Source organism: Pelodiscus sinensis, chromosome 5, assembly GCF_052426305.1.
Source record: "Pelodiscus sinensis isolate ZL-2025 chromosome 5, ASM5242630v1, whole genome shotgun sequence".
In the NCBI taxonomy this organism is placed as follows: Eukaryota; Metazoa; Chordata; order Testudines; family Trionychidae; genus Pelodiscus; species Pelodiscus sinensis.
In genome coordinates this window covers 112,116,345-112,142,539 of record NC_143056.1, presented here as the reverse complement: position 1 = coordinate 112,142,539, position 26,195 = coordinate 112,116,345, and the positions used below count along the sequence as shown (strand labels likewise).

At 41.7% G+C, this 26,195-nt stretch overlaps 1 protein-coding gene across 9 annotated transcripts in view; it reads left to right on the top strand.

Annotated features, from left to right (window-relative positions):
- PLEKHA7 (pleckstrin homology domain containing A7) overlaps window positions 1-26,195 on the top strand; it is a 291,638-nt gene that overhangs the window by 214,095 nt on the left and 51,348 nt on the right. For 5 of the 9 annotated variants that reach the window (XM_089778651.1, XM_089778652.1, XM_075928060.2 and 2 more), the window contains 5 exons: window positions 7,704-8,189; window positions 11,784-12,306; window positions 14,946-15,032; window positions 18,867-18,920; window positions 19,339-19,362. In XM_089778651.1, coding sequence (XP_089634777.1) covers window positions 7,704-8,189; window positions 11,784-12,306; window positions 14,946-15,032; window positions 18,867-18,920; window positions 19,339-19,362 — 1,174 coding nt within the window. Of the gene's footprint in view, window positions 1-7,703; window positions 8,190-11,783; window positions 12,307-14,945; window positions 15,033-15,427; window positions 15,548-18,866; window positions 18,921-19,338; window positions 19,363-26,195 lie in introns of all 9 variants that reach the window. The other 4 variants (XM_089778654.1, XM_075928061.2, XM_075928055.2 and 1 more) reach the window with 3 other exon arrangements.

Here is a 26,195-nt window from a genome sequence, read left to right as displayed (position 1 = left end):
GGTGAGATTGCAATGGGGAGCTTGGACATGGGCCCACAGCACAATGCTGTACAGTGAGGGGTTATGTCTACAAGTTTGTTCAGTATGTGACTTTTTTCATTTTATTTCTCCTACTTCTTGCATAGGTAAAGGATCTTAAGGGATCCAGCCAGGATTTCAGGGGAGGCCTGAGAGTGTACAGAGGGCATTGTCCTTTAACCCACCTTCAAATATGTAGAATTGAGGGCCATTGTGTCCATTTGAAATCCACCCTAGAACACCCCTTCCAGATAGTTTGATTGGTTAAGCGTTTTAATAAAGTTGCAGCCTCTTTTAACATGCTATGATATATGTGTCTCATTGCTTCATATCATAACAAATGGCATATCAAGCTAGGGATGCTAATTATCAATTAATCAAATAGTTGAGTAACCTCATGAATTCTTTTTGGTTAGTTGGCTATTCTGTGGGACGGAGGGGGGTAGGGGGCAGAGCTGGTAGCCAGTGTACTCCAGCCCCACTCCCAAGGAGCTCCTTGCCACTCTGCGCTGCTGTCTCTGTATCAGAGGCAGCATTACAGGATGCCAAGCAGGAGCTAATATGCAAGGAGAGCCAATTTAAAAACTGGCTCCCCTTATTGGCCGTCTGCCTGTTGCCCTATGCCACTGCCTCTGATAAAGAGGCAGCAGTGTGGGGTGGCAGCAGTGCTTGACTTGGAGGAGTATGTGCTTCTGGACCCTGCACAAGCTGGAACTGAGCTGGGCTGCTGGCCAGTCTGCTAAAAAATTTACTGGCAAGGCGGGGGGAGGGAAATTAGTTTGTTGCATTAACCTATAAGCTTTTGCTTTTCGATTAATCAGTTACACTGTTACATCCCTATATCACACAGTTGTGGGCAGAGGACCTCTCAGATTGGGAGGAGTGTAATAATTGGATTTGCTTCTCCAGCAAGCCCTGACCTTCCTGTCCCTTGGAAGTTGCACTGTGAAATTTTAATCCTCGGAGCCTTAGAGTTAAGAATAAGATAAATCCTCAGCATAAAGAATTCTCTTTCCACAATGAGTGTAAGAAAAAGAATACACTGCCAAAGTCTTCTCCTTGGCAAATCATCATCATTTTCTTGACACTATCTCCTTCCCCAAGTGGCCTAGGAAAAGTTCTAGGAATATAGAACTAGGGTACATATAGAAGTTGCAGTTGCTTAATTAAACTCAGTTTTTAAACTGATGAAGCTAAACTGGTGCAGCTGTCAGTGTGAACACTCTTTAACTGGATTATAGCTATGTAAATGATGTGTAAAGAGATTTGCATATCCAGATATTTTAGCTAAATAGATTTAAAAACTGATTTTAGCTGAACTACTACATCTTTTGTGTGGAAAGTAGGTCTTTATAGTAGCAATGAAAACGTAGATGAAGAGTTAATGACAAGTTATAAGTTCAGATACAGACATAACTGCATAGAAATACAGGTAATAGCTTTTTTTTCTGGAGAATTTTGGCCCGCTTCACTAGTTTCTTAAACTGTGTAGGATGCTTACATTTGTGCCAGTCTTTTCAGTTATAAAGTGTAGAACAATGGACCATGTAAGAGACGGGAAGATAGGGAAGTGGTTAGTGGCTATCTAACTTAGGGTTGCTGGGTGAGGGGAGGACTAAATCAAACAATAACTGTTGGCCTTCAGGTGCTTCCAGTGTTTCCCTGTTCTTAATTGAGTTAGTACTGCTTTTCCATGTTTTGACTTTGGCAGTGTATTCCTTTTCTTACACTCATTGTGGAAAGAGAATTCTTTATGCTGAGGATTTATCTTATTCTTAACCCTAAGGCTCCAAGGATTAAAATTTCACAGTGCAATTTCCCAGAAGTACTGCACCTAGTGCTTGCTTTTGGAAAAACTTTCAAACAGTAAACAAAGGATAACCTTCAATTCCAGAACCCTTCTGTTTATCAGTTAATTGTTTTCAGAATCAGTTTTAACTGTTGCCATACCTGTATCCTGTAATGAGATCACTTTTTTTTAAAGATATATATATAACAGACCTACAATTAATGAATCTTTTTTGTTCGGGATTTAAGCTCCAATACGGTGATTTCGTCTTTGGCTACATGCTGATGCCCATTATGTATGTTACTTATAAGTTAAGACTAGGAATATTTGAAAAGAAAAATATCAGGGAGGCCCTGCAAATTTTACATATTGATTCCAATTGCAAAGGAATAAAACAAGGTAGAATAACATTTGTTTTTGAGGGAGGGATAGTTCAGTGGTTTGCGCATTGGCCTGCTAAACCCATGGTTGTTAGTTCAGTCCTTGGGGGGCCATTTAGGGATTTGGGGCAAATCTGTCAGGGATGGCACTTGGTGCTGCTGTGATGGCAGGGAACTGGACTCAATGACCTATCACAGTCCCTTCCAGCTCTATGAGGTGGTATATATTATATTATTATTTGTTTGGTGGAATTAATATTCAGAATATATTTACTTATGTAATTCTGTCTGAAAAACAATTTGGAAAAATAAGAAAAGTGTCATCTTTATTGTAACCTATATCTAGGTTTGCCAGACGGTTTCAACAAAAATACCAGACACACTTGACATTACATCACAATCTACATTACATCTTATTTAGAAAATACTTGGCATTTATATTTTCTCAATTTGTTCCCTGGACAGAAAGGTCAAATACTGGCCTGCCGGGTTCAAAACTGAACACCTGGCAGCCCTACCTATGCTGGGCCTAGTCCACCCCGAAAGTCTTCTTCTGGAGGCCTCAGGGTCCTGCCACACCCATCCCAGGAAAAGAACAGTAGAACTGAGTCCTTCAAGCTTCCTACAGACACTACTCTGGAAGCAGCCAGTCAGTGTCCAGAAGGGCCATATTAAATGGAGGTTCAGCCCTGGAGACAGGCAGTTCCTGCCTGGAGTCAAAGGAAGGAGAATGGTTTTCCTGGCTGTCCAAAAGGAATTTCAGCATCTAGAATAGCTCAGTACTGGCAGGAGTTGAGGTAGGGAGAAAGAGCTCCAGGTTGGTTGCTAGACCTAAAACCAGAAGAGCCCTGAACAAAAAATAAAGCATTGGTGAAGGCTGGGGCTGCAGGGAAGTGGCCCAGGGAATTGAAAGTAGTTTTTTTAAGGGACATGGCAGCATGTGGCTTCTTCTTTTATAGTACCTGGGCTAGGACCTGGAAGAGGCCAAGCTGGAAGGGTCTGCTAAGAGAGTTTTAGCCCACAGTGAACTTGAATCAGGTGTCCCAAACCAGCTGTGGCCATGCTGCTTGTCTTTTATCCCTGTGTAACCATAGCTTATAAATCTAAACAAAAATTGATGGGAAAAATTCCAAGAAAGTTAAATAGAATGTAAATTATGACCACGCACAAGACTGAAAATATGATGTGAGAGTAGATATCACTACTATATACAAGTAGTAACTGCTCAAGATGAAAATGCAGAAGTTGTATCAGAAAGCTACTTTTATATCTCCAACTCCAGTTGGTTTAGATCAGGGGTCTCCAAACTTTTCTGCCCGAGGGCCGCATTAACTATCAAACAGCAGTTCGGGGACCGACTACACACTTGAGGTCCAAATAAAAAACAATCAAAACATGGATGTTGTTTTTAATTATTTATTAAAATAGATCCACTGTTTGAAATTGGGGGTGGTGCTTGTCCTAGTCCTGCAGGAGGGGCTCCAGAACGGGGAAACTGCTGAGAACTCATTTCCACCTGCGCAATGTGATGAAAATTGTAAGCAACATAATCCTGGCAATATGTTCAGCCTAAGACGCTCACACTTGAAGAGATGTGATCGCTCTCCTATCATGCAGGGAATGAGGTGACAATTTGTAACATAGCCCTATGGAACAAGGGGCATGCATTTTAATGGGAAAAGCTGGTTTGAAAGCAGACACGTTATCACTTGGTAAAGGAAGTTGGAAAGCAGTGCCCAACGCTCCCACAGACTGATACCCGGCAGGGCGGTGCTGCTCTGGATTGTGGATGAGAGAGACCAGACGTGGAAGGGAGAGGGATGTTTCTTCAGGGCGCACTGCAGGGACCAGGGCAGCGCGCTAAGCACGGCACAGCGTCACCCAGAGGCTGTGCCACAGCAACCAGACCGCCTCCTGCAATGGGCACCAGCTCCTCAGGTATCCCCCGCCCCCCGCGCGTGCGAAGTACCCACTTCAGCCCCCTCTCACGCCAAGAGCCCCATAAACCAGCTACTAGCCCCTTCGCTGATTGGGTGGCATAAAGGAGACTACGTCATAGCCCTGTACCAATCCAAGGTCAAGCTGGGCCACGAGCCAATCGAACGCAGATTTAGGCTCGTGCGCTCAACCAATCGAGAGCCCAGCCCACTAGTGACCTCATGAGAGAGCTAGCCAATAGGATAAGAACGCACTGGCCAATAGGGAGCAATTGTCCACGCCAAGTCCCAACCCCTCTCGCTGTGAGGGACGCGCAGAGCCCGGATGTTCACAAGTAATAAAGCGCAACAGCCACCAACAAGCCAAAAAGGTCTCCACAGGCCGGATGAGAGGGCCTCGCAGGCCGGATGCGGCCCGCGGGCCGTAGTTTGGAGACCCCTGGTTTAGATGATACTCTTTCAGTTAGCAATGATTATTCAATATTGTATGTATTTGATAAGTCTTAGGGGGATAGCTGTGTTAGTCTGTAACTTTAAAAATAAGGAGTAGTCCTGTGGCACCTTAGAGTCTAACAAAAATATATAGGATCATGAGCTTTTGTGGGTAAAACCGGCTTCATCCCATTATTTCCACTCCAGTTCATCTGATGAAGCCGGTTTTACCCACGAAAAGTCTTGATACTAAATATTTTGTTAGTCTCTAAGGCTACGTCTACACTATGAGGTTTTTTTTAGTAGAAAATATGCTAATGAGGGACTCATTAGCATGAGTCGCAACATCATTAGCATATTTTCTGCCTTTTCTTTGTGTGCAAGGGGTTTTTGTGCAAAAAGAAGCAGTCTGGACTCTTTTTGTGTGCAGAAACCCCGTTTTGCGCAAGATTCTTATGCTTCTCTGCTTCTTTTTGAACAAAAACTCCTTGGGCAAAAAGAAACAGCAGAAAATATGCTAATGAAGTTGTGACTCACGCTAATGAGTCCCTCATTAGCATATTTTCTGCTGAAAAAACTTGTATTGTAGATGAAGCCTTAGGTGCCACAGGACTACTCGTTGTATTTGAGAAGGTAGAATTTTTCATCATTCATTCCAGCCTTCAGCTTGCTTCGACTATGTTTGGAGAGCTGTTTGTTTATTCAAACTGTACTGTTTTATTTAAACTGTCAGTTTTTATTCTTGAAACACATGGGGCTGACCTTTGGTGGTGAAGACAGCAATGTGAGGAGAAAGGTAGAGACTTCAACAGGGAAGAAGAGGAGAGGAGGGAGCTTCGGGAAGGGTGGCAATATTGAGATTTATTTGATGGGGTAGGCATTGTTTGTAGGACTGAATTAATTTATTTATAGGTGGGACAGATTGTTTATACAGTAAAACTCCAATTGTCCCGCATCCAGTGGTCCAGCACTCCTCGTCCGGCACCAACTGGAACCCGGAAGTGCTCCGGGCAGCCAGAGACTTGGAGCTGCTGGCACGGAACGGCGCGGCAAGGGGCAAACCATCTGCCATTTTGCAGGAAGGCGGGGGAAACCCCACGCCGCCACCAAGAGTTTCCAGGAAGGGAGTGGGTTCTCCACCCCCCAAACTGCAGTAGTTATCGCCTAGCAGTGGGATGAAGGGCGGCACTGCGGGACCAACCCAGCAGCACCCTAGCTGCTCTGGTCCATTGCTTGTCTGCCGCTTGTCAGTTTCAGCTGCTTCCCCAAGTCCACCACTGCTGAAACTGACGAGCAGAGGACAAGTGGCAGAGCAGACCAGCTGGGGTGCTGCCGGGTTGGTCCCGCAGTGCCGCTCCTCACCCTCCTGCTCGGCGATAACTACTGCAGTCTGGGAGGTGGGGAGCCCGCTCCCCTCCCAGAAACTCTAGGCAGCGGCGCGGGGCTTCCTCCGCCTTCCTGCAAAACAGTGGAGGGTTCGCCCTTCGTTATGCCGTTCCCCACCCACCCCCTGGATGCAGTGCAGGTCCCAGCAGACCCGTCACATCCCCCTGCCGGAGTACCTTCCGATACTCCAGCATAGCCGATAATCCTGCACTACCTAGGTCCCAAAGGTGCTGGATTATCGGAAGTCTACTGTAGATGCTAAATGCTTTATGAGGAGTAAAGGGGTGCTAACGGAAACTTAGCAGACAATTAGACATCAGTGCATTTTTCAAGTTGTCTTCCTCCTCATCCTATAATGACCAGGAGATCTGTACTTTGTGAACAGTGAAGACACCAGTACCCTGGTCCTGTCCAGATATTTGGAGCAGTTTTCTTGTGTGTTTTCCCTGTTTTGGCATGGATACAAGAGAAGTATGCGTACTTTCGGGGAGGGGGGAGTGGGTGGGTAGGAGGAAGTGATTCACCTACTCACCTCTTTAGGTTGTCTTCACTAGGAAGAAATGTGTGATTGTAACACAAGCTAGCATATTCAAAAAATTCTAGTGAAGATAACTATCAGGTCATACTAGTTTCAGAGACGATGGAGTATTTCTTAAAGATCAGTGACATCTTAATAAACTGCCAAAGATCATTAAATGTGGTCCAGATGCTTATGAAGAAACTTCAGGGGGTAGGCGAGTTAGTCTATACAGGATAAAGTTAAAAAACAACAAATGGTCCGGTAGCACTTTAAAGACTAACAAAACATGTAGATGGTATCATGAGCTTTCATGGGCACAGCCTACTTCTTCATCCGAAGAGGTGGGCTGTGCCCACGAAAGCTCATGATATCGTCTATATGTATGTTAGTCTTTAAAGTACAGCCAGATCATTTGTTGTTGTTTTTTTAAGTTTACTTATGAAGAAGTTTACAGATGAAATTGGTTTAGACCCTATAAAAAAACCCTAAACCACAATAGTACGGAACATTTTTATAGTGCTTTTCAAATATCAGCTAATCTCAAAAGCTGTTCTGTTTTAGTTTTTGTTAAGATTTAGAAGAAAGGAAAATACCTAAAATAGAGTACTTAAAATAACATATTAGCAATTTAATCTGATAGTTTTGTGGGGAGTTTTGGGAAAATCTAGTTAAAATTTAGCAACCAAACCGAAGAAGGTTTGAATGATTTCTCTTATCTTTGATGGGATTTCACCTTTCTCTGGCAATATCTATATCATACTTGTCAGAAATCACTTTTTCCTGGAGCTTATAAAAATATTTCAAAGAGAATTTTTCCCCTTTGAAATGGAAAAGCTTATGCCATATGATAGGTATTTTCCTCTCCTGGGAATTTTTTTTAAGCCTTCAACTTCTTCTTTCTCACCTCCATAATGTATTTTACATTTACAGAAATTTAATGGTGCTATGTTATCGGTATTTTCAGTTTATTTTTCAGTAATTAAGGACAACTATTTCTAGCGACGTACAGCTGAATATGTATGTTTGATGCTTATTTTTAATAATAGTTTGCATAAATGGTGAAATAAAGGATATTCACTCATTCATGTCTGCAGTCATGCAACCCTGATGCATCAGATTATCACCGGCTAAAGAGGCTATTTTTGTGGGCTTCCCTTTGTTAAAATATTAGCAAATTTATACCGTCTTTTAAGGTTTCACACTAATATGGTGTTCACATCAAGCACCTATTTTCATTGCAGAGAATCAGAAAAAGTTGATCATCAAGCTATTCCCCAAGCTAACCATGTTGAGTCCTGCAATGAGCGTGCAAAGGTGGATACTGCTGATATAAAAGAAAATTATCAAAAAGCAACTGAAACCTTTGGATATGATAATTATGAAGATATAAAAGAAAGAGAAGATGAGGAACGTTATGTCTGCAGAAAAGAAATTCTGGAAGCTAAGAGGGGAAAATCTAAGCGTCCATTAACATTGGGAGAAGTTGATCAGTTTCCAGATTTAACAAGTGTGTCTCGGCCGGAACTAGCTCAGCCTCAGCCTGTTGAGAAGAATGGGACATTTCCTAGTTCATTAAACATGACTTCTGGCCCAGTGGAGCAGAATGGTACCAGTTTATATAAAAGAGGGTTTGTTCCCCGAGCAAATCCAGATAAACAAACACAAAGGAAAACCAACATGGCTCAAGTGGAACATTGGGTAAAAGTCCAAAAAGGAGACACAAAAAGGTTAGTAATAAGCCAGTCTTTAAATAGTTAATTGTGCTCTCAAAATAAAGCAAAACAAATGTTGGATAATTTATTGTATACTAAGCAGAATGCTACCATAGTAAGACAGTACTCAGTGACAACTATTAATTTTCTCATCCATCCAGTGCAGAGTAACATTTTTCAGAGATGTCTTTGAATGTTAGAGAAATCAGTATGTACTGCTCAAAGCATCCTTAAACATATTCATATTTGTATTGTGAGCTGAAAAGATGAAACATTTGAATATTTTTATATTATCTTTGATTATATTGGATGTTTTCTTAAAAACTATGACCTAAATTTATTGAAAATGTAAGTGCTAAACTGCAAAGACTAACTCTTAAAGTTCTCTATTATTCCTGGACAGAATAGGTTAAAGGGTTCTACCTCTGTTTTCCATTTAAAAACTAGACAGAGATATTTTAATCTTTTTTCCCTGTTTCTTTTCTCTGACAACACTTGTATATGGGTCATGTTGGTATGTAAGAGACATGAAATCCAATGAAAATAGATTTTTGAGTATTTTGAAGGTACAATATGTCTAACGAAGCAGCACTAAAATGTCACTGTGGCATACAAATACATCTTGTTCTTTCTTAGTCTGTGAAAATTACATGAAAGCCTGGGTGTGTAGGCAGATGAAATGTTGAATATTTGTATTTTCTGTAACTTAAAAATGTTTTCCTCTGTTTATTTTGCTTTTGTGTGTGTGCACATTTCTCTCGTCTCTCTCTTTCTGAAAAATGATGGTCTGATAAGTAATAGGTGTCTGTTTTAATGATCCTGAAACTTACTCCATATGGAGTTCCAGTAAAGTTACTTGGGGGCTATATAAAAACATGCATCTACCCACATGGAGTAATTTTTTAGGATCATAGACTTAGATATTAGAGGAAACATAATAAAATGAGATGGATGGGTAATATTGAACGAATAGGAGACAATCAAATGTGTGACTTGTAGGGGGAGGAGCTAAATTGTGTTTTAATTAAATGCTCAGTAAAATTGTTAATATTCTTCTGCGGGAGTTCCAATAAGAGACATCAATTAATTGATGATACAAATTGTGTGAAATTCCAATTTTCTGCTCTTCCCATTTCCTCTTCTGTCCACTCACCTCCTCAAAACCTACCCTTCCTCAAAGGCCTTTATGCTGTCTTAATATAATATTTTCAATAATATTTCATTCTTTTATCATTCTGTTTTATTTGCATATTTATGTATTTGGATGAATACTGTTAAAAGTAGGGGAAATTATGTTTTTTTGTATTTTTCCCTACTGTTGATAATCTATGCTAGATAAATACAATGCACTATATTCTTTTGGTGCTCTATACTAGCCACACTAACATACAAAAATTAAAACATATTTTAATTATGATTAAAAATTAACAAAACAGTTTAAAAATCTATCAGTGTTATGGGAAAGCCATTAGCAACATTCCTCCTCCCTCCCCACAATGTAGTCAATGGTCAGAGTTGATTAGTGCCTAACAAGTATCAAGTAGCAAGGAAAACTAACAGATTTTACTTCAGTCAGTATTATGCCACATTTCCCGACCTCATGCTAGGGAGAGTGCAATTGCAGATGCCATCTTTTGAACGAGACATAAAACAACCTGGCTTATTGTGACCACAAAGCTTTCTGTGAAATTATTGCAAGTGTTAGGTGGTAGTCTCCTTGCCAAAATCCAAGTTGATTTTTTTTTACATTCTGATTTTTACAGTGCTTTCTTCATATAGTACTGTGGTGTCCAACCAGTTCTGAAGCAGTGGGCAATATAGCGAACTAGCTACACTCAGTCAGCCAAATAGCACATTGTTCAAGCCAACTAGCCACACTCAGCTGGCCCAGTGTGGCTAGTGGCTAGCATGTTAGACAGCAAGGATATGTTAGTTTAGCTAGATGTTATTTTCACATTCTGGCCTGAGAAACACTGTTGTGATGTGCTGCTTATGCAGAATGTGTTTCCATCTCAGAGGCTGATGGATGGATGAAGTACAATAATCACTGGACATGCAATCTATAAAGGACTTTGGGATTAAGAGTTCTATAGAAATTTAAGGCATTAAATATTAACTTTGCAATATGGCCAGTGTGATTCATTCTTTACTTTAATTTGTTGGATTTGACCATGAACAACCCACTAAGTTTTATGGTGTGCCACAGTCCATGGATTATACAGTTTTTCAGTGAATTATAATACTAAATCTGCAGCATAGCAACTTCTCACTTAACACTGTGATTATGTTCCTGAAAAATACTACTTTAAGCAAAACAATATTAAGCAAATCCAATTTTCGCATAAGAACTAATATAAATAGGGGGTAAGGGCTAGGTCCTAGAGCAATTTTTTTCACCAGATAAGACTACTATATATTTGAGAGAATTTGTGCATCTGTCTGTCTGCTTGTGTCTGTCTGTCTGTGAATCAGTTTGTTCAAGAATTCCTCCTAAATGTTAAGAGCTAGGATTACCAAATTTGGTATGCAACTTCCTCTTATAATAACTTGAAGCAAGCTCAGTGTTTGGTTGTGCCAGAACAATGGGATGTGCATGGTATGCAGTGCTTTCTCATCAAACGTAAAGGGAGGAGTATGATAGCAGAGACATGAATGTCCGCAGGGTGGCAGCAAGCATGAGGGACAGTTACACCCCAGAATGACAACAGGGGGGTAGCCCTGGAGAGCAGCTGCTGGCCAGGAGCATGGCCCCTGTAACCCTGGCCTGCCCCAGGAAGCAGCTGCTGGCCAGACCCCCTGCCAGCCCCTTTCACCTGCCTGGTGATTCTGTCTCTTTTCTGTATGGTTTTTTGGAAAGCGATCCCATTCCAGGCATATCCCATTTTCCTGGCAGAACCAATTGCTTTAAGTTATACTAAGAGGAAGCTGTGTACTGAACTTGGTGGTCCTAGCTCTTACTATTTAGGTAAAGTTCTTGAATAAACTGACAGACAAACTGAAATATATAGTAGATAAAACAACATTTATTTTACAGTTGCTTATTCTATGTGGTGAGGTTTCTTCCTTGTCTCTGATTTCTAAGGTAATGTAATTTTTGGAAATAAATCAATGTATCCCATTTTACAGCAAACTATACCATCTAGTAGAGGAAAAGGTACCTTTTAACCGAAAGTAAAATATTACGTAACATTTCAGTATTTGCTGTTTATTATAATCACAACTATGACTCAGTTCTCTGCATATTTGAATTCTAGGGTTTTGAAACATATGGCAATGTAATTTATTTCCTTAAAGCTAGCTCTGCTGATCACTTATCACAGAATTGTGGCTCTCAGATATTTCTCAAAAGTAAAATGATTTACCAGATTATTGCAATCTTAATGTGTGAGGGGTGTGTGTGGGGGAGGGAGGAAAAGGGGGAGGGGGGGGTAAGCTACCTGGGCAATGGTAGCTTCATTTTACAGACATTTAAGTTCATTTTAATAAAGAACGCTTAATCAGAATCTTTTATAGTTGCTACGGTCATGTGAATTTGAAGAGGTTCATTTTTTATTTTGGCCAGTATTATTGATAAGTATACGTTTAAATCTATATCTCTTCTTCTCTCAGTCTTGCTTCTGATCAGACTCTAACTCGTCAAGGTCCCACTCCATCTTCATCTTTTCCTGAAAATTATCATACCTTGCCAAAGAATACCAGGCAGCCTTCAGGGAGCTCTTCTCCACCAAATCGCAACTTGCCAAGTGACTACAAATATGCCCAGGACCGTGTTAGCCACTTGAAAATGTCCCATGAGGAGAGAAAAGCTAATAAGGATGGTACTGTATGGCAGCTATATGAATGGCAACAGAGACAGCAGTTTAAACATGGAAGTCCAACTGCCCCACTTTATGCAGGTTCTCCGGACTTTATTGACCGTGGTAAAGCAAAAAGTTCGCTAGATGTTCCACGATCAATTTCTGTTCCTCCATCTCCTTCTGATATTCCTCCACCTGGACCTCCAAAAATCTTTCCACCAAGACGACCACACACTCCTGCAGAAAGGGTTACTGTTAAGCCATCTGATGAAAGACAGAGTATAGACATATCTTTTGCTGGATCACCAAGGAGGATTCGAAATCATGCAGTAAAGGTCTGTATAAAATGTAATAATAATCATTCATAGGTTCACACCTGAATCAGTCTAATGAATGTATTTTAATAAGTACTGTATTTATCTATGCATAAGTAGGATATATGTATAGGATGTTCATGCATTTTATTAATGGCAAAGTTTATTTTTGATGAAGCAGGTTGTGGATAATTTTTCTTCTTCAAGGTTAACATGTTTTGCAGAAAAGCTCTTTCAGGTAAGCTACTGTGTCTAAACTAGTGCAGAGTGGGTTTTTGAGTGATTGCCCTAATAGATTCCAGTCTTGGTATGAATTGACCCACGTGTGCAGCATTGGATTCTTTTAACCAGCCATCTCCATTGGAGTTATGCCTGCACGCTAGGGATGTGTCTACAGTGCACCCGAAGCTCGAAATAAGCTGCACAATTTGACCTGTGCTGTGTACACAGCATTTATTTTGAAATTGTTATTCTGAAACGTCCCTTACTCCTTGTGGAATGAGGTTTACAGGGACATCAGAATAGTGAGCACGGTATATTTCAAAATAACAGGAGCGCTCAAAAGACATAGAATAAGTATCCCAAAGTAGTGCTGCAGTGTAAACGTAGCCTACATGTCCTCATGCTCCTCTATCCAAGGGCAGAAAAGACAGAGCAGGTTGAAGTGCTCCTCAGTTTCTACTTAATGCCCATAGTAGCAAGTCAGAACCCTTGTGTGGTGTCTGCCTCCTTCTCTGCATATTGTGCAAGCATATTTAATAGTCTTTGTACTTAGTGGTTAATGCATATACTTGTTGTCCCCCCCCCCCACCACACACCCACCACACACACCCACACACACACACACAACAATCTTAGATACCTTTCCATTTAGGCTAGACCTCTTCCCTTTTGACCTCCTTGTACAGCAGTGCTAGCAACATGGCAGAAGCTAGATCTCCTGGGTTCAAAACCTGCCCTCATGTGACACTTCAGTGGGCGCTTAATGACAGATACCCCTGGCTTGTATTCTGCTTAGGACATGAACATATCTCCAAGCTATGCTCTTTTCTCGAAGCAAATTCAGAAAGCTAAAGAAGCCTGCCTGAAGTTGTTTCTCTTAGAGTTCAAACACCAAGAAGAAAGGCAGAGTTAAACCCGTGTTCCTCTAGTTGGTCTCTTTCCATAAGTGCTCTGAGGAGCTGAGTTTCTACCTTGCCATTTGCACCATTCTGCTGTTGACTTCCTGTGATGGGGCAGAACAGAGCACTACTCCAGTCATGAGCCAAAACATAGGTCACCTTTTCTAGTGCCTAGTGAGTAGAGACTTCTGATTTGCCTCAACCTCAAGGGCTAAAAGCACTGTGCCAGCACTAGTTGTACCCACTAAATCTGTGGTATCCACCAAATCTGTGGAATGCATTTCTCTCAGTGCCAACCCTTTAGCACCACTTGGCGCCAAAACCCTCAGTGTCTACCATCTCTATATTAGTAAATTCAGAAATGATTTCCTTAATATTAGAACTTCTCAATCTGCTACATGGATACCTAAATCATGTATATTGCCAAGTGATTTAATTGTGGGCCAAGTCGGGGAGTCATATATCCGCAAGAGGCTGACAGTGGCAGTTTCTAAGACACCAGTTACTAATACAAGTTAAGGAGGTCTCAGGCCTCTTCCCCTCAAAGTCAGGGTACTCTGGACAGAACTTTGCTTCCCTTGGACACTTCATGCTCCTTCTCTGCATCCCCATCTAAACAGAGCAGGAAGTCCACTCCTACTCATCCTTCTTCCCATCCTTGGATAGCACAATGGGAATCTGGAAGAGTCTATAGAGAGAGGTTCTGTAAGGGCAGCAGAAAGAGACCATTTAAATTCAAACAACAAATGGTCTGGTAGTACTTTATAGACTAACAAAACATGTAGATGGTATCATGAGCTTTCGTGGGCACAGCCCACTTCTTCAGATGACCGGAGTTGTGAGTTTAGGATGCGCAGACCCAAAATAAATAGGAGAGAAGGGGGAGGGGAAGGGGTGCAGAGAAAGTGGGTGAGTGGGAGACAGGGAGCAGAGCGTATAGAAAATCAGGAAGGTACAGGGAATCATTAAGTATCTGAAGATTGGGTAGTTAAAATGAAGCAGATAAGAATCAAAGTCAATTGATAGTATCCTTCCTGACATAGGAATCTACACATGTATAGATTCCTATGTCAGGAGAATTACTATCAATTGACTTTGCTTCATTTTAACTACCCAATCTTCAGATACTTAATGATTCCCTGTACCTTCCTGATTTTCTATACGCTCTGCTCCCTGTCTCCCAAACACTCACCCACTTTCTCTGCAGCCCCTCCCCCCTTCTCTCCTATTTATTTTGGGTCTGCGCATCCTAAACTCACAACTCCGGTCATCTGAAGAAGTGGGCTATGCCCACGAAAGCTCATGATACCATCTATATGTTTTGTTAGTCTATAAAGTGCTACCAGACCATTTGTTGTTGTTTTTTTCTGTACAGACTAACTCAGCTACCCCCTGAACCTTCTCAATTCAAACAGGAAGTCTGGCAGAACCCTGAGCATACAGCCAAATCTCCTGAATCTCAGTCAGATACCTTAATCATGAGACCAAATTTCCCACTTGAATTAGTCTTCACAATTTTGACTATGGTTCTTGTTACAGAGTTCAGCACATATTGATAGACGATCCATGCCTACTATGGGATATATGACCCATACTGTAAGTGCACCCAGTTTACATGGCAAGTCGGTAAGTTGAAATATTAGAACTACTTCTTTTTCCTGACACCAAATTATTGTAGTAAGGTTTTCAAGTCCTGCTATTTCCTTAGTCATGTTGTTTTTTGTGCTGTTTAGAACATAGCTAACTCTTAAAACTTGTAATATGTAGACCATGTCCAGCTCTCATTAAAAGTCAATGGAGGAGGAACAGGTCATGTGTAGAACTTTAGTTCTGTTACTATATTACAGCTTTCTAGTAAACTCTCTTCTTTTATTGTGTTTATTTGACCAAATGAAGAATTAAATAATTGCTTAATCCGGTCAAGTAAATGCTGTCTGGGCACTGAGGTGAATAATGTAATTACAGTGACACTACCTGAAGACTGCTAATTTCCTCTTTACAATGTGTCTAAATACCTGCAGCCTGAAGAGCTAACATTGCTTCTCATTCGATTAAGGAGACATCAGGCTAAGTTGGCTAGTATACGAAATTACACAATCGCCCAATTACTACAGCACTTGCCAACTAATTCCATCTATCAGGTTAGCTGCTAATTGGCTCATCTGTGCTGTATGATATTTTGTGACTCTGCAAATGCTTCATTAGTGATGTGCTTGAGTCTGTGCTTTCTTGCCCATTATATTTGGTATTCCCAGTCCCTGAATCATTTGTGGTTTTTTCTTTGCTGTTGTATACATTGTATATTTCAAGTATTTTAAGCTACCAAGTGCTGTTGCTTATGGTTTCATAACTTTAGATATCACTTTGATATTATCTCTGAGAATGCTGCCTCTTAAAATCTTTTCAGAAAAGAAAATTAAATATACTTCATTCATTTTGACAGAAGCAAAATAATGGCTTTGCACTGCTTTCACCACATGCTGCAATAATTCCAAAGTGAGGTATATAAGTTAGGTAGAACACTCATAGTAGGTTGTAATTGTGTGCTTGCTGTAGGTAAAGATTGTCTCATGAAAGTCAAGTTGTCCTTTTGCTAATAACGCTAGCCATCATAGATCAATAGCAATCCCGTCAATTGCATTGATGCAAGAGTTTTAAAATTGAAGATGGGGCAGAAATGCAGTTGTTATGCATATCTTCATCAAGGTTCAGTCAAACTTGCGCTATCCAGAACTTAAGCATCCAGAAAACTGTAAAAACCGGAAAATTTCTGATGCCAGCAAAAGCAAAAAAAAAAAAAAAAAAAAAGGAAACTGGCCCTTTAAGTGCCGGGCTGCTTCTTAGACGAGTGTGCAGCATGTACCTGGGGGAGAGGTGAACAACAGCCGGAAGCAAGCAGGAAGCATCTCCGCTCCCTCCGTGGCTCCTGGCATCCCTGGCAGCAGGGCCGGATTAAGGCATGGGCTAGCCAGGCAGCTGCCCGGGGTGCCAACCTATAGGGGACCCCTAATGGCAGCTGTAAGGGGCGCACAGTGCCACTTATAGCTGCCATCAGGCACCGTGTGCCCGGCTCCCGGATCATGGGCTGCGGCAGCTCCCAGCGGCCACCCTGCAGTGGCTGCCCGGGGTGAGGGCCGCGTTAACCCCCTTAGTGTCGGCCAGCAGCGTCCTTCCCCCCACGGCCGCGGGGCCCTGCACGGCCAGGCTCGGCCCGCCCCAGGCGGCCCCGGGCTGCGTACCAGCAGAGGTAGCTGGGCTGCGCTGGGCCAGGCACATGCATCCTGCCGCCGCCAGCTCCGCGCACCGTCCCCCACGCACCAGCGTGGGGGCGGGGCCGCACATGCGCCCCCCCCCCCCCCCCCCCAACCCGGGGCGCAATTAAACTGTCTGCCCAGGGCACCGGAATGGCTTGGTCCAGCCCTGCCCGGCAGGCCAGCTTCCCCGTGGCTTCTGCCCCCCGGTTCCACCCCCTCCACCAGGCCTCATTCCCTTCCTTTCCCCCCCGCCCGCGGTGGCTTGTGGTCCCTCCTAGCAGGCCACATCCAGGCCCCCACATGGCTCCCATCCCCCACCTTTCCCTCCCCCCCAGATGACCAGAATTTTTAGCTTACCAGCATGCCCTAATCCCCGGGCATGCCAGATAACACAGGTTTTACTGTACTAGATTTATAACATTCTCAAAAGGTAACCTTGGAACATTTACAACCATGAAACAAAATATGGGGACTCTTTGAAAGCCTTCAGAAATTTCTATTTTGATCACATTCAAATAAGATTTTGCTATTTTTTCTTAAACTACTTTTCTCCCACCTGCAAAAATAGCTGTAGTGAAATAGTTTATATAGTGTAGATTATTCAGGCAATCAAGTAAGCTAATTGGTCAAACATAACTTTCTCTTACCAAGTATATTGAACATACCAGAGCAATCTCGAATGCAAAGAAATTTAAGTGTGATATATAGATTCACTGACACAGAGTTTGTTCAGAGTTTGTTCTGAAAATTTGAAACCAGAGTAGCTGTCTTTTACTCTGTTTAAACTAATAAGCCCAGAATCCAAAATAATAATTTCCAACAGTGTCTAGATATTTTGTCCATTTAACAAAGATTGTTTGCAACAGTTATATCTTGCTTTGCTGTTGTTCAAAAATATTTCTGCTGAAAGAAGAGAGAACATTTTCTATTCTGAGACTAGTGTGCACATTTCTTTGGGTAACTTCAGTAAAAGAGATACAGGTTGGAACTCTCTGGTCCGACACCCTGGCAACCTGACCGGTCCCGGGTGAGGGATTTTTGCAAGACCTGTCCCCAGCCCCCGTGGCCCAACCACTGGCCTCCCAACCAGCTTTCCACCTCCTCCTGCCCTTCTGCCCTGCTGGGCAGCCATCGCTGCTGTGGCTCTGGGACCCACTGGTCAGCCACACACCACTGTACTGGAGCTCTGGGACTCACCAGGCAGCCATGCGCACTGTGCTGGAGCCCCAGCATCTGCACACACTGTGCTGGAGCTCCAGAAGGGACCCACCTGGCAGCCCCGTGCACTACAGCTCCCTGCACCATTGAGCTACTGTGGCTCCCAGCTTCGCTGGGCAGCCCCACTGCCATGCGCTGAGCAGCCCTGCCATCAGCTTGCTGCGGACAGCCCACTGCCCTGCTGGCCTTACAGGGATCCTTGACTCTGACCCGCCACTGGGATACTCTGTTCCTGTAACATCCTTGCTGGATCAGGGATCTTGCCAGCCCAAAAAAATCCCGGTTAAGAGTGTTTCAACCTGTACTATGCTTGTATAATTATATCACCGTACAGAGAGCAGTTTCTAACTAGACAGTGTTGGAAAAAGAAAAAACAATCATTTGAATTTGATCAGATGAAAAGCCAGAAATGGTTCTCTGACTATATAATAATTTTTATTTAACATTGTCTATTAAATGGCTTTTCCAAACTAAGGGATGCATATTGTAAAATGTGTATGAAATTTGAGCAGAACTGTTTGATTGTTGTTATTTAATGAAATATTTTACCTTTCATTTCGAAGACCAACCCTAAATAAAGCAAAATCATTTTGTCAACAAGGCATGTAATATAGAATGCCAAACTATGGCTTAACAGCTTTTTCAGTAATGTATCATACTCTGAGTATACTAGCCATAAAAATGGTATTCATGCATTAGAAAATAATATAAGCAATAAATATATATTTTGGTCACCCTGTATATTATGGAAGGGAGGAAAATCAGTCTCCATGATACTTTGCTGTTTATAATTGAATATGAAACAGGCAATGTGACAGTGAGGTCGGTGTTCTTATTTTGGACCATCTCTTTACCCACTTTGTCACTTTATTCTTTTATTTATTATTTACATATAGCTTACTGTACATTTTTCAGCATTTGCAAGTTATTTTTTAAGTAGTGGAATACATTGCATTGTTGTTCATTCTTTTCATATATTTAACTGAAGGCAGATGACACCTATATCCAGCTGAAGAAAGACTTGGAATATCTGGATCTAAAGGTAAGACATTTTTATAGGAATCACATTTCCAGTATTGATTATCCAATCTGTCTTTTGTATATCTTTCCCCTAACTGCATTACTCACAATCTTAAGAATTCAGAATGCTGGGATTTCTTTTGGTGTAATTAAAGATCTCTAAAATTGAGGGAGCCTTGCTTCACTGACTATAAACTGAAAATATAAATTCAGAAAATTTGATTGTTGCAGATGTATTTTGTTTTAGTTTAATTTGCAAACAGTGCAAGAATACATTTTTTCTTTTGTAAGTTTTGAAAGAAACCAGAGTAAAATTGGTTTCAGAATATTAATGTTACAGCATTATATAATGCTGTTATGATTAAGTTTGAGTATTCTAACTGAACAAAATAAAGAATTGTAGTACTTATTCATTCCTATTTTTCCTTTATTTCTATTAGAAGCTGACTCCTTTTAAGATAACAGTAAGAATACCATTATTGTAATTTTGAAACATATTTACTATCTGGTAGTTTATGATAAACGAGTTAAGTGTAGGCAGTCTTCCTCTCACCTCCATTATTATTATTTTGTTCTTGCCATGCATGCATTTCTGAAGATCTTAAATAATGCTCTTCTTCAAATCATGTTGACTATGAAGGTTAGCATCATGGCTCCCCAGCTCACAAGAACAATTTAGGTGGAACTCCTTTTAGAATGAATCAACCTTTTCCTTAAATAATTTACCATGGCTCCCTTAAGAGTAATGCAGTATTTTCCTAACCACTTTAGGCCCTTATTGAGCTGTTAAATAGCCAAAAACTTCCTAGAATTAATCCAGTGGGCAATAGGGTATGTTTGAAAAATATATCCATGTGACTCTCATGTTCCTACAGCTTACATTTTGCTTGATAATGTAACTAAGTTTTTAAGTGCTGTTAAATCCTTCTAAATTTGGGGCATTGTATTTCAATTTTAAAGTGTAGATTTTTGTTACACTCACATCTTGTTTTTGACCTAATACATTTTCCAAGTTTAGTCTATAAATATTATTTTGTAATAATTTTTTAGCAATAGGTTCACATTCATGTGACATTCTGTAAAGTTCAAGTTTTTCCTGGCCAGTGAAATTCTGTATTAACATCTGTATCAAGCAGTATTGACATCCAGTAGTGAGTTAAATTAATTGACATTACTTCCCACTGAGAGATCTCAAATTCTTATTTATATCAGGTTATCAGTATCATCTTGCATGAATTCATGTTCTTAACTGAAATGTTATTATTCTGACTTTCAAAATTTGCATCTCAGTTAAAACTGCCATCCCCCATGGTACGCAGATAGAAAATAAAACTAGATTTATAATTGTTAGGGGTTGAAAAATCCATGGAAAGAAAACTAATAATTTTGCCCATCACAACAGCCTGCTAGGTGTCAGTGTGAAATACTTCTCATGCATAAATTATTGTAGTAAGGGCTGAAAGAGACTTTCTCTGTAATTGTGTCTCCCAGCTGGGAACCGCCTTAGTTTTGGGCACAGGAACTAAGTGCATATTCTTCTGTGCTCTCATTGCCCACTGTTTGTGTCCAAACTATATAAAAGAGGAGTCGCAATCATAGAATAGTAGGACTGGCAGGAACCTGAAGAGGTCATCTAATTCAGTCCATTACACTCATGGAAGGATTAAGTTTAACCTAGGTCAGTGGTTCTCAAACTTTTTGGCCCGTGGACCACCTGGCTCAATGTAAACCTTTCTGTGGCCCTAATGGAAACTCACCCTTAATTACATATTACACCTGAGTCTGCTGCAGCTAGGGAGAACTGTTTAATTTAAATTATTAAACAGATTAAGCGTTTTAATTTTCTCATGTTAGTTTATCAATCTTTATTTTAAATAAAGTAAAATATTATGTCCTGCACAAAAGGGTTCAATGTTTTCTTTATTTATGGTGGAGGGGAACCTTTTTTGGTTTGGGGGTCACTGACTGACAGATAAATCCGTTGTGGATCACAAAAGTGAGACACAACCCCCCCCCCCCAAAAAAAAACCTCTTCCAAAAACTCTTAATTCTCACTGATGTGGCCCCCAACTGAGACTACTCACAACCCTGGCACTCCAGGGGACTGAGGTTTAGCTCTTGCGATAGGCCAGATGAACTCTTCTGGGGCTCCAGGGTTAGTAGATTTTGTGCAACCCCTTATGCTCTGGGGGTAGGACAAAAAATGAAGGATTCAGTGCATGGGACAGGGCTGCCAGGGAGTGGTTTAGGGATGGGGCTGTAGGATCTGGCCAGGAGGGAGGGTGCAGGAGCAGGCTGGGGATAGGGTGTCTGGCCAGGAGGGAGGGAGGAGGGAAGATGTAGGAGCAAGCTGGGATGCAGGGTCTTGGCGGAAGGGAGTGAGGGGGATTTGGGTGCAGGGTCTGGGCATGATGGGGGGTGCTTACCTGGCTCTGCGTCCCTGCGGGTCCCAAGCATGGTCTCCCATTTCTCCCATTGGCTACAACTCTGGCCAATAAGAGCGATAGGGAAAGTCTCCAAGGGCAGTGTCGCTACACTGCCTACGGTTCCCCCAGTGTGCTGTGTGGGAATAAGGTGAGAAATGGCAGCGGGTGGAGCCACTTGTTTGGCCCCTTCCCTCCTGCACTCCGAGGGAAGCCGGAACTACTGTTCCCGCTGAGGCTAGAGTGTCTTCTGCCTCTCTCTCTCTCTCTCTCTTGGTGGCTGCAAGGCTAGAGTGCCAGAGAGGCGAATTAGCTTGAACTGTGGACCACCTGGGAGGCAGCCACAGACCACACTTAGAGAACCACTGGTCTAGATGATCCCTGACAGGTGTTTCTCATCTGCTTCTAAGTATCTCCAGTGATGGATGTTCCACACACTCAGATAGCAATTTATTCCAGTTCTTAAGCACTCGGACAGGAACTTTTTCCTAATGTTCAGTCCAACCTAAACCACATTTGCTACAGTTTTAAGATGATTGCTTCTTTTCCCTGTCTCAAAGATTAGCAAGAACAAATTTCCTCCCTTGTAACAGTCTTTTGTGCATGTGAAAACTGTTATCATGTGCTCTCTGTCTATTCGTCTCCCAAGTAAACAACCCACTTTTCTTGTTTGAGTGCTTGTTCACATGGATTCCAAGTAGGTGGGCTCATGTTGCATGCACGAGCTAGCAGCTGTGGTCAGTTTGGCTGTGGAGCCCCTAGAATGGTGCCACCATAACTGCTTTTATATACCTCTGCCAACCTCCTCCCCCGCCATTCATTCTTACCACCCATGGCAGTATTGGAACTACAGCTCTCTGTCTTGCATCACCAAGCCTCTAGTCCCTAGCTGGCATAGTACTCCTTTTATCATCATTATCTATTCAATTATTTAGTTCTTTTCAGTTATAAAAACAACAGATAGGTGTGAGCAGGCTCTCCCACACCTACTTATATTGTCATTCCTGGGGAATTCTGAAAGCTCCAGAGTTTAAATCTTGCACTGTTTGTAAAAAAAAAATCTGTGCCAAACAGTGACCCCCACGACACATGTCTGAGGTATTTTTCCTGAAATGTGGCACCCGGAACTAGACACAGTACTTCCGCTAGGGCCTAACCAGCATGGAGTAGAAATTAAAGAATTATTTCTTGTGTCTTGCTTACAACACTCCTGTTAATACTTCCCAGAATGTTTGCTTTTTTTTCAACATTGTTACACTATTGACTCATATTTAGCTTGTGATCATCTTATGACCCCCAGATACCTTTCTGCAGTACTCCTTCCCATTGTATTTTTGCATTTGTCCTTATTGAATTTCAAACCATGTATCCAATTTGTTCATATTATTTTTAATTTTAATCTGATCCCCCTCCTAAAGCACTTGCAACTCTTCCCAGCTTGGTATCATCCACACATTTTATATACTTTCTTCACAAATGCTCTGTCTTTATCTAAATCATTGATGAAGATATTGAATAGAACTGGACCTGGAACTGAATTCTGGAGGACTCCACTCTATGCTCTTCCAGCTAGAATGTGAACCACTGATAACTACTCTTTGGGAATGGTTTTCTGACCAATTATGTACCCATTTTATAGTCGCTCCATCCAGGTTGTACTTCCTTAGAGTGTCATGTGTGATAGTATCAAAACCCATACTAAACTCAAGTTATATCACATAGACTCATAGACTTTAAGGTCAGAAGGGACCATTATGATCATCTAGTCTGACCCCCTGCACATCTACCACTTTGTCCCTTCCACAAGGAAGTGATCACACAGGATTGCAGATATGGAGGTATATGTTTGCAGGAGCTGGAAGGTGGGAGGAAGCAGAAGGGGTCAGGGACAGGAACTAAGTGAAGGGGGCACAGGAACTTGAGGGGTAGATAGAAGCAGATGGGGAGAGAAAAAGCAGTTAGGCGGCAGGATTCAGATATGGGGGAGGTGAGATACAGGGAGACAGGGTCAGGGTGGGAGTTGAATAGATATAAAAAGTTGCAAGAACCAGGGAGAAGGGCAAAGAGAAGAGAGGATATGTAGGAGGGCCTGGGAAGAAAGGGCTATATAACTATTAGTTAACACTCTCCTCCTGAATCTGAAATTGACCCCTGGAGTCTTGAGTCTCTGTATTTGTTTGATGTTAGCAGATACCTGTGAAGCCCAGTTGCAAAGCATGTTTCTTATCAGCCCTCTAGAGACAGGTCCACATAGAGGATTACAGCCTCATACTGCTACTAGTTACTCTGTTAGCTAAAGGGCTAGAATTTTGTGCCATGAATCTAAAGATCTGGATCCTGCTGATGACCCAAACTGGGAAATTGTGTCAATGTGATTCCAAATGATTGAATTTCTGCATTTAGAAATTCATTTTTTTAATTAGAAAATTACATTGAAATACCAATCTGTTAAAAGAACATTAAGATTAATGTTGCTTGTGTTATATTTATTTGCTTTCCTTGTGTATACTCATTATGATTAAGGCTACAATTTTGTCACCAGGGTCACTGTGAATTTTAATACAATCTGTGAAATTGACCTAAACTGATTGGTGTTGTGACCTAAGACATGGAATTACACCACCTCTCAGGTTTGTGACACAATGCTAATCAACTGTGGCCACCTGTCTTCATATATGGGGGTATTGTGACCATTGACTTAATTGCAATACCAAGATTGGGGAGTATGGCCAAGTCACATGGGACAGGAGCCATGCTTATAAGAGGTGGACTTGTTCTCCCACACCCACTGATGTGCTTCCAACCAAGATTCCTGCTAAGCTGTGTGGCAGCATAGCTGTTTAATGAGCCTCGCCCAGGGGCACAGGGCTTCTGTGCACAGAGCTGTCTGCCTGGGAGAGGGGCCCCGTTTGCTCAGTAGCAGCAGCTCTGTGCTGGGATGGAGAAGTGCTTCTCCCAAACAGTAGGGAGGGGACAAAAGGAGGAGGAAAGGAGTGACTTGAAGGAGGAATAAGAGGGGAGGGGAGTTTGGGGTGTCCTGTCCTCCAACTGGGAGAGGAGAGGTTTGATTACAGAGGTCTGATTACAACATTTGGGTTTGCTTGCAGCTTCCTATGAGGAAGCCCAGCACTCTCCTCCAGCCCTGGGCTGAGAGGGGAAGGGGGCAACAGACTGCATAAAGTAGGTGGGGGGAGAGAAGGTTGGTGAGGCAGGGGTGGGGAGTGAGTTTGTGGTTTGTCCTCCTGACTCCCAACTGAGCTGCAGCTGCTGGTGCCCACTCAAGCCCCCACCAGTTAACCAGAATGGGTAAATGTCACTCATTAAGGGCGATGCTTACTGGTTAATCTTTCACATCCCTAGTACCCATGTATACAGTACTAAGTCAACTGAAGAATTCTTCTATTGACCTATTTACCACCTTTGGGCATGGTGGATTACCTGTGCTGACAAGAAAATCCCTTTCATTGACATATGTAGTGTCTACACTGAAACACCACAGAGGCACTGTCCAGTGACACAGTTGTGCAGCTTAGCATTTAAAGTGTTGACAAGACCTTATTTATTGAACACTAGTCAAATCCTTATACAGTAAGAAAAGACATTTCATGTATAAGCTTATAATAAAGTATGTTACGGGCAATGAAGAATTGAGAAATGCTAAAAGGGGGTAGTTTATGTTCCTCTTAATATGTAAGAGATCTGTCTGTAGAGTGGATGGATAGCATAGTAACTTGTTGATTTGTTTAAATTCAAAATACATTCCAGATTAGGAGATGTGAATTGTGAATGAAGAAAGCCTTATGAAATGCAGAAGAATGTGCTCCATTAAGCATTTGCACAACAGCAATTCAAGCAAATCTAGGGTCCTCTGCCATGCCATTCATTGGCTCGTCATAGACGTGTAGATCTGGAAGGGACCCCATCAAGTCCAGCTCCCTGTACTGTGGCAGAACCAAGTAAAGCTAGACCTTCCCTGACAGGTGTTTATTCAACTTGTTAAAAATCTCCAACGATGGGTATTCTACAGTGTACCTTGCTGGGGGAGGGGTCTATTCCAGAGCTTAAATACCATTATAGTTAGAACATTTTCTTTCATATTTAACCTAAAGCTTCCTCGCTACTGATTAAGCCCATTGCTTTTTGTCCTATCTTCAGTGGACATGGAGAACAGTTGATCACTGACCACTTTATAATAGCCCTTAACATATTTAAGACTATTAGGTCCCCTTGAGCCTTCTTTTCCCAAGGTTAAACAGTGCCCAGTTGTTAAACCTTTTCTCAGAGATCAGGTTTTTTAAATGTTTTATCATTTTTGTCATGCAGTTTGTTCACATATTTCCTAAAACGTGGTACGCACATTTGAACACAGTATTCCATCTGAGGCTTCACCAGTTCAGTTGAGTGGTACCATTATCACCTGTGTCTTAAATACAATATTCCTGTTAATGTGCCCTACAATAGTAGTGGCTTTTTATGCAACTATATCACATTGTTGACTCATAGTTAGTTTCTGATCCACTATAATTCCCAGATCCTTTTCATCAATACCACTGTCTACCCAGTTATTCCCCATTTTGTAAGTTGTGCATTTGATGTTTTTATTCCTAAAAATAGTACTTGGCAATTTTCTTTATTGAATTTCACCTTGCTGATTTCAGACTTATTCTCCAATATATCAAGGTTCTTTTGAATTCTAATCCTGTCCTCCAAAGTACTTGCAATCACTCCCACTTTGGTGTTATCTCCAGGTTTTATAGGCATTCTCTCCACGTCATTATCCAAGTTGTTAATGAAACATTTAATAGTCCCAAGCCCAGGAATGATGGATGTTCCTGATGGACCTCCTAGATATGCCATCCCAATTTGACAGAGAC